This window comes from Perna viridis, chromosome 2, assembly GCF_037379345.1.
Source record: "Perna viridis isolate PV_CMFRI_1.1 ecotype Kerala chromosome 2, ASM3737934v1, whole genome shotgun sequence".
In the NCBI taxonomy this organism is placed as follows: Eukaryota; Metazoa; Mollusca; class Bivalvia; order Mytilida; family Mytilidae; genus Perna; species Perna viridis.
Genome location: NC_142446.1, coordinates 31,337,067 through 31,351,074, shown reverse-complemented (window position 1 = coordinate 31,351,074; position 14,008 = coordinate 31,337,067). Strand labels below are relative to the sequence as shown.

General features: G+C 33.1%; 1 protein-coding gene across 2 annotated transcripts; it reads left to right on the top strand.

Annotated features, from left to right (window-relative positions):
* The first annotated feature begins 6,099 nt into the window (after window positions 1-6,099).
* On the top strand, window positions 6,100-13,350 carry LOC148624630 (bile acid-sensitive ion channel-like). Of its 2 annotated transcripts, XM_088567390.1 has the most exons (5): window positions 6,100-6,468; window positions 9,170-9,719; window positions 10,326-10,424; window positions 11,728-11,878; window positions 13,235-13,350. In XM_088567390.1, the coding sequence occupies exons 1-5, from the start codon at window positions 6,338-6,340 to the stop codon at window positions 13,348-13,350; spliced, it is 1,047 nt and encodes a 348-aa protein (XP_088423516.1). In that variant the 5' UTR covers window positions 6,100-6,337. The 2 variants fall into 2 exon arrangements, with proteins under 2 accessions (XP_088423516.1, XP_088423517.1); XM_088567391.1 differs by lacking the exon at window positions 13,235-13,350 and having other exon boundaries at window positions 6,102-6,468; window positions 11,728-12,766.
* Window positions 13,351-14,008: the final 658 nt, after the last annotated feature.

Sequence of the window (14,008 nt, the reverse complement as noted above, 5' to 3'; positions counted from 1 at the left end):
GACTTTTTTGTATCGCGATAGAAATCTTACAATTAGGCTTCTGGAACAGGGTTATGTTGCTACAAGATTGAAGTCGTCACTACAAAAGTTTCATGGCCGCCATCATGAACTCGTGGATCGTTACGGTGTATCCATCTGCACACTGATACTGATTTGTTCAACTTTTCATAGCTTTTCTTTCATTTTTCGTCTACCTCGGACTATACCTTTTATAAACAACTCGGCTAATTTTTTTCTAGAAAAGCAGAGGACGCTACCTGTGCACTTGGTCCATGCTCCCAGTTTTAAGTGGAGTGAGAGTTGCTCATTTACTTTTGTTACTTTGTATGTATTATTTTGGTTATTTTATATTCTTTGTTGTGTTTGTCTGTTTTCCTAGCCTGGTCTTTGTCCCGGGATTACAATCTATTGATTTCCGCTAGAATCTTGGTTCCCTTGATTACTCATTTAAACTATTATGGAGGATGACGTAGATAACACCAAATATACATACTCTACATGTTCTAAATATGAAAACAAAATTACGTCATTTCAACGTTACCAAGTATTTGGGCCATTAATTGTAGCACCATATAGACGATAAATTTGCTTAATTACTCGAGCTTTAATGAACATAATTATTTCATTCAAATGAGATGGTGCTCTTCTACTATAAACGCATTCGTTTAGGACACCCCTACTAGCGCGTCCAGTTCTAGAGATCACTAAAAGGACTATTTCGACACTCATTCTTTATATCATGTCAATGCAATTAATAATGTAATTAATTCAAAGTTTTGAAATAACCGAATTTACTACCCATATAAAACTAATATATAACAAGATAACGTAAAAGCTAAAACAAAAAACACAATAAACCAAACTAAAGTAAAAAAAAATAATAGAAAAATACAAGGAACAGCTTAAGATAACACAAAATAAACAAGAACAAAACAATTTCACAAAAAATATAAAAATTAAACAGAGAAAAGAATATTAAATGTAAAAAACAATAATCCTTTAATGTATATATTTCATTCCGTTCATTAATATTCAAAGTCTCGGATAACAAAATACCGATAGACTTAATTGACTAGGTTACTCGTGACTAACATCAGGAGCTAAAATATGAATGATCAGCTGATGTAGGGACTTGAATTATTAAAAACGAAATAAACATAACAAAAAGGAATTCCATTGTGTTGCTAATCCTAATGCATTTGGGATTTATAAAAATTGATCCTCTATCCTACATAACAACACCTAGATAAGCTGTCCCGTACTACCATACATTGTGTACAAAGCTACAACTCTAGATTATACTACGAGGATGAATGACCCGTCCAGCAAAAGCTATATTTTTTAAATAGCCTAGCTGGTAGACTGGTCTAGGACGCTGGACTTTGTGCAAGCGGTGTTGCCACAGATGTCACAGTGGTACGAGTTCGAGTCCCTCGGAGGGAACGACCAAAAATTTGCATCGCAAATTTGACAGTTCTAACATCGTTGGGAATTTTTCAGACCTTTCTATACGTTTTTATATCTTCATAAAGTTCAAGATCAAAGCAGATTCAGAAGCTGAATCACGTACTCTGTGGGTGGTTGAACCTTTACCAAAGGCACACATAAGCTAACGAACCTGAATGAAAATAACAAAGGGGGTCTTTTATTCAAAATTAAAAATAAAAATTAACTGTGGAAAACTATTAAAAAATGTCAAAATATTGTAGTACGGCGTATTAATGTATAGCATGTAGTGCTGTACCAGCATTAGACCAAGACCTAAAAATGGATTTTTTTTCTCCTTTGTTCCATCTGGAGAAGTTGTTTGAAATTTTTTTTATCCAAAAGCTTTCCCGAGATACTCTTTTACATTTTGACCAGTTTTTATTATGTTCTATGATCGTAACAACAATGTTGTGGAGGTCCTCCTGGGTGTGTCCGGCGGAAATTAGATGGCGACTTACAGGGAGGTCTGGTTTGCATTTGTAGTCACTGCGATGACCATTCATACGTCTGTTGAAAGGTTGTTCTGTTTCGCCAACGTACTGCATACCACATCGGCACTGGAGAAGGTATATGTTTTTTTTTTCGGTTTTGCAAGTCACGTCGCTAAAATGGCAAATTCCTTTCCAGTGCAATAGCTTTTAAACGTTTTAGTGTGCAGTATCTGGGAACAGGTTTAACATCTTTTATCTCCACATGGTCGACACTGGCCCGTTGTATTTTGTTGGGGCTGAGATGAAATCTCTGCTCTTACTAGAGCATCTCTTAGGCTCCTAGGTCTACGGAATGTCAGGATAGGGCCCCAGGAAAGAGCTTGGAGAGCTTAGGATGTTTTTTGAATGTCTTCCCAATTTGATTGTAGTAGCTGCGAGTTTCCCAAAGGCTGGATGGTATGTAAGCCCAAAAAGAACCCTTTTGTTCTTTTTCTTGGATTTTCCCAAAATTCAATTTTCTTTAAATTTGTAAATGATCTTACACTAACTGTAATCATTTATCAATGTTTTATGAAAATTCACCATGCAGGTTTTGAAAGACGAAGACTATTTTTAGAAATCTGAATTATCGGCCAAACTTAACTGGTATTTAAGAGTCATTTTGACAATATATTCAAATGAATGACTGAATATTCACTTCAAAAGTATTCATATATCAGATTTAACATTGATTTTTTTCCTATCCATTTTGTAAATAGATACTAGGCTTTTAATCTACCAAAATAACAAAAGAGAGGAGATAATTTTCAGCTATTTGTTTACATAAAAACCTCTATTTTGCCAAAAAAATTCCATAATTCGTACAAAACTAATATGGGTTATACATATGCAAATCAATAAACAAATATATATTTTTCAATCATATTGGCCTCGACAGCCGTATTGGCCCTCGGCGATGCCTTGGGACCAACACGACCGCCTCGACCAATATGACAGACCTCAAACCTATAACAGGGCCTGTATGAAATTACATATTTATTAACACATAATATATCACACCCACAGATATATATATTGCATACCTTATATCACATGACCAGACCTATATCGCATACTGAATATCACACCCAGGGGCCTATATCGCATTCTCTATATCACACCCATAGACCTATATGGCATACCCTATTTCATACCCTAGACATATATATTGCATATCATATATCACACCTTGCACAGAACACAATTGAAGTACATTTTGAATAGATAAGATATAAGAAAGAATGAACATGACATGCAAAAATCTGTTTGATATGCAGAATCAACCCTCGACCTATATCACCCCGCGGGTCAGTGGCCCTTTAGTTGATATAGGAGTCTCCTGTTGATACTGCATGTGATACAGATTTTGGAATGCACTATCCAGTATGGAATTTAAAGAAATAGTAATATCATGTATATTTGTATTATATCCATGTAAGTCATAACTGATTATCAACATGGTTCTTTTGTAATACATTTTCAAGATATACCAGGTACAGTTATTCAGAATGCAGATCATAAAGTGAGAAACAAGATTTTCATGACACAAGAAAGAAACAGTTATGTTAGAAATTCTGTGGCCATGAAAGTGCATTGAAAATGTGTTGGATATCAAGGCTACCAAAAATAGACCTTTTCTAAGAACTGAGTTTCATGGACATTCTTACATGTACAATTTACTAGGTAAGTGTTGAAGGTATACATTATTTATTCATATACTTTGTATGTACACAGGTATTTAAAATTTTCAAAACTGGTGATAGGTATACTGTTTTATTGCTAGTGTAGAACTGTATAGTCACATTTCTTAGCAAAATTTTCAGTTTACATTTGTAGGTCTGTGAACAAGAAATTTACACTGAAAACTACAAAAATACATAAATACATGAAAAATTATGATATTTGTCATATAGCAATACATGTATCTAATTTGTTTTCTACTTAACAATGTGGCATTAATTGCTCATAGATAAATCAACAGTCAGGGATTGATCCAGAGATTTTGAAATGGGGGTCGTCCAAACATCATTATAAATCATTAGCACTTATATATTTGCAAAACATAAAAGTTACTTGAATTGTAATATTATACATATTTGTGACACAATTATGCAGAAAAAAATGAAAGAAATGCACATACATTATTGAAGGCAGACAGGTACAAAACACTCAGCAAATAGTGATTCATCATAAGAAAATGGTACTCATAAGGTATGGGTTCACTGGTGATTTTGTTTTGTTTTGAAGAGACAAGAAGATAGATTTATACTCAAAGTGCATGTGTAATTAAGACATCATATTCCCTGTATTCATCACATACCATTGACTTTCAAACTTAACTGGAATTCTAAATTGCTCAAATCTATGAGCTACAAAGTTGTTTTTAGTTAAATGATCTTTAAACTACAAAATAATTTTTACAACAAGAGTTTTAATCCTTGTTTGAACTGAAAAAATCCTAGAGAAAGGTAATCATTTATTGTACATACCATAGCCTAATCTAGTCAACAATGACAAGGACAAATTTTAGCATTAATTTATTACAAAGAAAATCTACATCAAAGTGAGCACAAGCAAGGACAAGTTTTTTGCTCATTTCTCCCTGGAGATTGGGCCTTTATTCAACTTCCTCCAGTCTGCTGGATTCATTTCTACTTGCATCTCCAAACCGAAATTTCAAGGTGTGGGTCCAATCTTACCTTGAAAATTCATCGAATATTGATAGTCAGTGATTCTCAGTGGAATTCATATTTTGTAAGAAATGCTGATTTAAGTATTAGGAAATTTGAGGACGTCAACGTACGTTTACAGCCAGGAATGTTAAAGAAATAACACAAAAGAAGACCCAAAAATTTATACTGATAAACGGACTCCACTAAAAACTAGGAGCATGGACCAGGTGCACCGGTAGGGTTATTCTTTAAAAGGACTAAGTTTTGATCGGTTTATTTAGCTGACAATTTGCTTACATGAATATTTTTCATTACTTTGAGGTCTTCCTTGACTCAGTGCCTCAGCACATTGATTAATGTTTTGACGAGTGTAGGGTAAGGCCTTGAAATAGGTTTTTGATAATTAATCATTATTGCTAATATCATTTTAATATTCAATAAGGTTACCAAATATCAAATTATGATGACTTATATTTATGAAAGAGCATAGCCGGGGACAGCTTGAGTCAACTACTGTTGCGAATAATAATGTCACACAAATATTCACACTTCTGCACGAATTGACAAACTTGTATGCTAAACATAATCCAATGCTGGATAGAGTCATATGCTGAACAAAGCAACAAATGAAATCAGAAAAACTGTTTTTTTTTTATCTCTAAAAGGTTAAGGAGTTGTATACTAGCAAGGTTATTGGTTAGCCATACATTTTCATGACAGAGATTATTTTCATATTTCAATTTGAATATTTTACTTAAAGGTTTGCAGTAGAAGGCACCATTCCAAACATTTTCCCACCTTATAAAAATATATTGCTCGGCGTATCCATCTGAAATATTTAATCAATACTTCAAAAGAGTAGAGTTCCTAGGGCTGGCATTTTTGTTCTAAAAGTTGAACCCTTCTTGGAGTTATTTCCCTTTGACAGCAGTATCACTCTGAAGCTAGAATATTAGGAGTCATTCAAACGCTCTAATGACTAAAATCATTTCAATTTGGATTACCTCCCTTACCCCAGGTCTACTACCTTAAGGTATATAAGTGCAGTTTACACCTTTAATATGATAATAATAAACACTATATCCTTTTGCGGATATGAAATGTAGTTATATCATCCAGTAAGATTATCTTAAAAACAATTACAGAACAGGAATTTTAATAACAAAAATGAGGAAAACAATTGTAGAACAAACACAGATAATTTCAAATTGTAATTAAATTAAACGTGATCTGATAAACTCTCCAAATTTATCAAATATTTGACTACAAAAAGTAATTATTTTCTGTGGTTCTTTTATTTACACATTTTGATAGAGACTTAACGAATAAATCAATAACACTCAATTAACAAATAGAACGATGTGAACTGGAAGAATGCACCCTGACTATATTGATATCAGGTGTAATTTAAGTTTGTTGTAGCATCCTAAAACAGCCATCGATTTGATTGGTCATTTATACTAACACTAAATGCAATGAAGTGTGGTTAAGTGGTTATATAACATCTAGCATCTGCCACTGCTTTAAAACAGTCTTATAATTTCTCCTGTTTTGAATTGGTTTTTGTAACGGAAAAAAGTTCTTTGTGTATGGTTGTTTAAAGGGGATTTATAACATAAGGTTTAAGACAAAGACAAAAATACCCAAAATGATTTAGCAAAATGACTTAAAGGGGAGTGCTTTGTCTATTCATTACCTTTTTTGATAATGATGACACACTCGGACAAAGAAGTTAAGTTGACGTTTTATGATATTTGGGAGGAATTCACACAATTTACAGGATTTCATGCTATCAACAAAATATCATTTGGCGGGAAAAACAGGCCAATATATAGAACGTAAGTATACTTAAATTTACAAAAACAAAGGAAAAAAACACAAGGGAGAAAAGCTATTGCAAAATTGAACTGCGGTAATTACAAAAATAAACCTTATACTGTAATGTGGTATCGTTCTTGACAAAGATGGTTAAGGTTATATAGAATATTTGATATATCTTTCTTGCCCAAACTCATTAAAAAAACATAACTTCAGATTTTTACCAGAACCATTTGATATTTGAATTAAGAGTTCGTGCGATTAGGCTCTTTTCAAAAAAAAAAAAAAAAAAATAAAAAAAAAATAACACATTAATTTTAGAAGACGATTTACTAAAATACAAGAATCCAATAATAATAATGCGAATATAACCTTAATAAATGTACAAATCAATTTTAAAATTTCCATAATCAAAGTTCATCACTTCTATACTTACAGAAACATATCATTTGCGGCAGTTACAAGCGTTCATCTTTTCACTTTGTCATCCGTTTTCTTTTCTGTATCCCCTTGGGCTGAAGTTACCGGCATCATATACAAGACTTCGGGATATGAACGAACGTCTTTAAGTTAACATTACACCCCGAAAGAAGGAATAGATAAGGATAATAAGCAGTCTGGTATTTTCCCTATGAATCAGTTTTTTTTATTTGCCTGTTTTTTATGGGAAGAAAAGAAAACAAAACGAGACTTTCTATCATACACTGTGCAACTGCTTTAAAAGTTCAAACAATTCCTATCTAACTGCATACATCATTTCCAGAATACGTCACTTACGACAGGATGAGGTTGGGCCATTCATTTTTCAGTGATAGTTTTCCTTTCCTCTTTCGTCTACCCCAAACTTGACTTTTATGAGCAACTCGGCGGGTGTTTCTAGAAAAGCAGAGGACGCTTACCATACAGGCGCACCTGATCCATGCTCCCAGTTTTTAGTGGAGTCCGAGTTGCTCATTTGCTTTTGTTACTTTGTATGTATGATTTTAGTTACTTTATGGATGTAATTAATTTGGCTAACATCTTCCATTAGAAAAAAGTTACCAACAAAATTCCCCCATATTTCCAAGACAAATCCATACCAATTATTTCATATTCCTATATTTCACCCATTGCATCCAAAATTTTCAATTATAAAAGGCTATTGCAGAACCTCGAGATTGAGGACTTCAAGGCTAAACCACCTTATTGTTCTTGCAAAAACTCTCCATTCAAATATGGTCCTTCAGGTCACGCCGTTACGGGAGATTTGTCCATCATCGAAAACGAATCTCTGCGTAATATCCATTCTAAAGGTCCCAAGTACCATGAACCATACTCCATAAATTGGAATTATAACTTTAAAGGTCTTACGGATGCGTGGAGGACTACGCAAGCAAATGGATAAAGCGAGAACAAGAAGACATTGATTCTCTGTCAGAGTGGTTAAAGACCGTGGGGTCTAATTTTGAAACGAATGAAAGTTTTGAGAAGGTCAATGAGTGCCATTGCTGCATCATTTTTCAAAGACCCCGATGTAGCAAAAACATTGTCTACTATACATGACAAATATGTTGTCGTAGCAGCAGACAAAGCCCAAAACAACATTGTTTTTGTCTGCAAAACGCTTTACATCCAATGTTTATTATCAGTAGTAGACGTTGAAAATAATAGCAGTAAGACCTACATTCTCCAAAGAAGAGATTGTGGAAAACCATAAATCTGTGCTATCCTCTTTTGGTCTTTCTTACAAGGACGATGACTGTGATTTACCGTCTATGAACTGGATTCCTAAACTCAACAAGAATCCATACAAACAAAGTTATATAGCTGGATCTGCAAAATGTACCACCACACCTCTTTCAAAACTTTTAACTTCTATCAGCTGTCAAAGAGGGTCTGCAGTTCTACCACAACACTTGTTACTCCCGTAGTGGTATTAATTCAATCTGGATCCTGAAAATTCGAACGATCTTTTGGAAGAGTAATCCAGGGAACCAAGGTTATAGCGGTAATCAAAAGAATGTAATCCAGGGAGAAAGACCAGACATTGAAAACATACATACAAGACAAAGAACATAAAGTAACTAAAATGATACATACAAAGTATGGTGGACGCTATAACAAACATCCTGGTTGTAAGGCTATATTATTTTTCCGGTGTTCCTACACTGAAACTACATAGATTTTTTTGGCAAAAACATTTGTGGGGATACAATTTATAAAAAAAGCATTTATGATTTCGTGCCGAAAATATATCCTCAAATTCCTGGGAGGGGCATTGCGTCTACGGTCAAACGGAGATAAGTCGCAAATTTCGTGCAAAAATTGACGTCACAAATCGACGACGATATAACACTTTGCGCCATACCATTAGCATAAACTTTAGTGTGATTTGTCTTAAGATATTACCTCTTTACTTAAAGCCTTGTAGTTTTTTAAAATATCTATATCCGACGCCAATCTCCACACAGCGTTCGAGGACCCAATTAGTAACCGGCTGTTGGGCATTTCGAAACTTCTTATGATCATCGGTTAATGTTTAATGAAATCATTTGCATTCCGCAGTCTTTGCAAGATTCTTTCATTTGTAGAGAGTTTTAAGGGGTTGATTGCAGCGTTTAGAGTGGGTACGAACTTCAAACACTATTATTCAGTTTTTTAGTTACTCTTGTTTGAAGTTCATAACTTTTACATAAATCATTTAATGACATAGCGCATATATATCTCATTATTATAACAAAGGATATTCTGGATGTTACTATGGCTGTTGTCAGCTGGATACTTGATACACATAGTTACCATTGAACTTACAACATACTACACATATCCACTTTCAACATCAGTTACAGTGAGAACATCGGACGAACTTGAATTTCCGGTAATAACTTTATGTAATTTATCACCAAGAAAAAGAAGTGCTATTTCTGGGGACAATCGAACCGAAAACTACTACCTTGGGTTGAGTAATCTTAATTTTTTGTCTATTGAACCCATTAACTGGACTGACCCATTTTATACAACCGAAGGATACTTCTTAGAGCGTACGATGGAAGACTTATATAATGAATCAAAAGACATGATGACACTGCTTTCTTACCATACATTCGACCTTAAAGTGAGGCATATGAACTTTACAACGGTGGCAACAGATTTAGGCTTATGCCTCAGAGGAAACTTTCACAACTCTTTATCAACTAAACTTAGTGGTGGTTTATATAACTTACAATTTTACTTAGATCTGAATTTGAGTGAGGATTATTACGCATTTTCGCATCTTTCCTCTGGATTAAAGGTAGGATAACTATTTTTTACAATATCTTTAATAATTCCCGAATATCTCTACTCGAAGGTCGATCCACTCCGTTGCAGTAAATTTTCGTCATATTAACATTGATTTTATCGGTACCTAATTTGTAAACGTCCTGACAGAACATCACATTTCCCTCTTCGGGTTCACTTATCTTACAATTTATGAGGGCTTTTGGAAACTCATTAAGTCATGTGACTACACGTTCAACCTTTTTTCTACGCTTTGACATACGTGCCCACCTTTGCAAATACCATACACCATAAATAACATTTCAAAAGTACCAAAATGATGTGTTTCATAGCTTTTGTAATGAGAATTACATAAAAGACTGGTATTTTTATTTTCCTAGACTGAAGGTACTGTTGATCCAAGATGATTTACAATATTCTTTAAAGGTCATGACAAAGACGAATGCATTACTAAATTACCTCACCAATTTTTCATGGTCTATCCGTCTTGCACGTTTCCTAGATGCATTTTTAAAAAGCATGAAATATCTCCCATATGATATTAAAACATCGTCAATCAATCCGTCAATCAATCAATCAATCAATCAATCAAATATTTTTTCTACATTTACCTTTTTAGATTGCAGTCCATGATAAAAATGACGAACCGTTAATGGTGAATGATGGGATTGCAGTTCCACCTGCATCAGAAACACTTGTCCAAATACACAGAGAACAGGTTCTTATTTTATGGATTATAAAAGGCTGCATAAAAATCAAGAGTAAACAAAACTAGAGGGATTCTTGTGCAATTTTATAATAATTAATCTCCAGGGAGGGAACAATATTGCATCCGGAAGGTCCTGCAATAGTATATCTGCTCGGGACATTTTTATTACCACCATACAGAAACCGGATTGACTTCCTTTATAAATTTTCCATTGTAACCTGTAATACGTTATGATTTTCAAATAAATGGTAATGTTATTAATAATAGTAAAAACAAAATAACATTAATCTATAATCAAGTCAAGTCCAAATTAAATCTTACAAAATAGATATTACACCACCGTTGTAGCTGGTACTGCAATTGCCCTGACTTGGTTTAGGCATTTCAAACGAAATGGTGGTTAAATCATAACTCATTCTTCGATTGCGACGGTGATTGAAAGGCATTTGCATGCTATAATGTCATAATAGATAAATCAGGGGTCACAATACCACATAGAATAATTTACAAAAAGCAGTCATTAGTTTTTAGAAGAAACTGAGTATTTTTCAACCAGGGACTGAGTTCTGAAAGAGAATTTGGTAAGAGACCTTTCGAGGCGCATTTCCTCATAACCCTGATTCATGAGTCATTTACGCAGATATATATGGCGTTCAAGGGAGAAAATCAGGGTAGTTAGTACTTATTCTAGCGTAGTGAATGAATTGTGAAGTATACACACCATTTGCGGGATTAAACCATTACAATCTCTTGTATTAATAGAGTTTTAATACTAAGTATTTTCATCAGCCGACGGCTTTGTTCAATTTTAATTTAAAGACCATTAAATCTCATAATAATTTCCACAAGAGACATCTACTGTATGTTATATGTATTGTAATATTTGGATGATTACTAGTATATATATTCATATTTAATAAACAATATTTGAATCAAATCACGATAAACATGAAATAAAGAGTCCGGCACTTATATTAGGGAAAAATAAACGTGAATGAATGCCTGAATTTTTAACTAGTTATAGTTTAATGTCTATCACAAACGACAAAGGCAATAAACAGTCTAGCTTGGGGAAATATTCTGAGTTTTCATTGCAGAATATTTCACCAATCTAGAACTAAGTACCGATAGTTATGACTTCAAACCTGAGGTATTGTAACCGTTAGAGTCTGTATATTGACTATGTATTAAAAAATGGTTTATTGTGCACAAAGTCTTTAGTACGTTATTATGAAATGTATTTTATGCACTCATAAAATCAATAATCAATGCGTTACTTTATTAAAATGTTTTGTTTTATTTTCATTTTCAGCATAAACTACTGTCTCATCCATATAAGGCTTACGGAAACGATACTTGTAAAGACATGCCAAAAGGATACAGCTCATCAAAATGTTTTAAGAAATGTATGGAGGCAGAGACGAGGAGAAGATGTGGCTGTGTTGACTTTATGTTCAGAAGTAGTATGTAACAGTTTTGAAAATTAAGGTCATTGTTTGGCGATTCTCTCATGACTTGAAACGGTAACGCCAACTTTTGAGACGACAAAGATAGAAGTGTTCAGCATAAAACTAGTACTACTAGTAAAACTAGTAATTTCTACTGGTCCTTTCATTCAGTAAAGTTGTTTGGAATAAACTCAAACTATATTTTGATATAGAATAGATCATCAGGGATAGAGGCTATGTCAAAATACAGCTTTACTTTGATGAATATCCACATGTTCATACATAAACAATAATATAAAAGAAACAAATCTATACATATATAGTCATATACCCTTTGTTTTTTAATCATTGATTAGATTTTATAAGTTTAAGAGACTGTCCATGCAAGAATCAGGCAAATCTTATGGGTGGCACATGGTAAATATTTTAGTGTTTGTAAAGCAATAAAGTAGTCAAATCAGATTAATTGAAATATATTGCAAACAAAATTTTCAGTTATTGACACCCTGCCTTTAGCTCTATTTTAGCGTCACAAACGTTACATTGAAATCAGGATGTCATCCACTTCGAGTAAAACCAGTAAGTTGTTTGTCTGGCCTAAAGCGTTATATAATTAAAAAAATCTTGCAATAAAAAGACAACAACAGCACACTGGCTAGACAAAAACGTCTGATATACTAGTTCGGTTTGAATGTGTAAAAATGCTCAAAATCGTCTTACATTTTTCCGCGGTTCTAAGCCTCATCTGTATAATTTTTTATGTCAGTTCAGTGCACTCAATTATATCTTTTTTTAATTTTGCGATAAACAAAAAGGTAAGAAAATTAATTCAAATTAGTTTATTGACATTAATTATACAATTAAAAAAAAAACACTTTTCCACAATTTAATCCGCAATAAATTTTTTTTTTAATTTTAAATCTATCATTATAATTATGCAGTTCTTTGTATCAATATATGATATTTACACCAGTTTACAATAGTATAATTAATATTACAATATTAATTGATATTTTGAACATGTAAATATAAGAGAGGTTCATCGAGACTGCCTGTTCATTAAAAGTTGATGAAGATTTATCCCTATGGAGCGATCAAGCGAAGTTGTTTAATGAAAAGTACTGGAATTCAAAGGGTAGAACAGCGATCACTCACAAAAAATAACCTCTGTCCTGAATTAAAATATTTTGTTTGCAGAGTAATAAATGATATGGGAATATTGATATATCTTCAAATAAAAAAGGAATTTAAATGTAATCGTGACAGCTTACAGAACCCACTGAGACCCTGAGAAAACCTAACATGCAAAATTTGATGGTATAAAAAAAGTCCGTTACGGAGTTAGTGTACATTTAATAGTTTTTTTTTCAGCAAATGGCAAATATTGTTCAAAAGAACGTTACATTTCATGCTTTTTGCCTGCGTTTTGTAAGTATATAACCGTAATAGTAATTTTAGTCTGGTTTATAAATTGGTGTACAACGTGATTGGATACATTTTAATCACATGGATTCAAAATTTGTTTAAATTTGTTTTGGCAATGATAAACAATAAAAAATAAAAATATAATAAAAAGGCTAAGATTCTTAAGTAGAGTTTGCTATAATACAAACAAATAGCCGTTTTCGAAAAAAAAGCCACAATTTGATAAAATGTGCTGCATTATAAACATTGTTCCTGATGGTTTTGTTGCACCCTTTTATTTTGCATTAAACATATAAAGTATTGTCATACAGTTGATATTCTATGTTTTAATTTATAAAATATTTATTTCAGGGGATGTTCTCAGGGGAAGTATGAACTGTAACTGTCCCTCTGCTTGTGAGGGTGTTTCTTATGATACCTCGCTTTCATTCGGGACGTTCCCATCGGATTTTATGGCGACACCATTATCAAAGATGTTGAACCAATCAGAAGATTACGTCAAGTAAGATATATGAAGATTTCCGAAAGACATTAATTACATGCTGACCCACTCAATATCAGACATAAAATTTAAAAACGAAGGAAAACAAACACAATGTGAACTGTTCAAAATAATATCTAATAATGTTAAACTCGCAAATCATGTAAAATAATAAATTCTGTAAATTCACTCTTGAATTTTCTACCTACAAACATTCACAAAACATTTTCCTCTTCTAA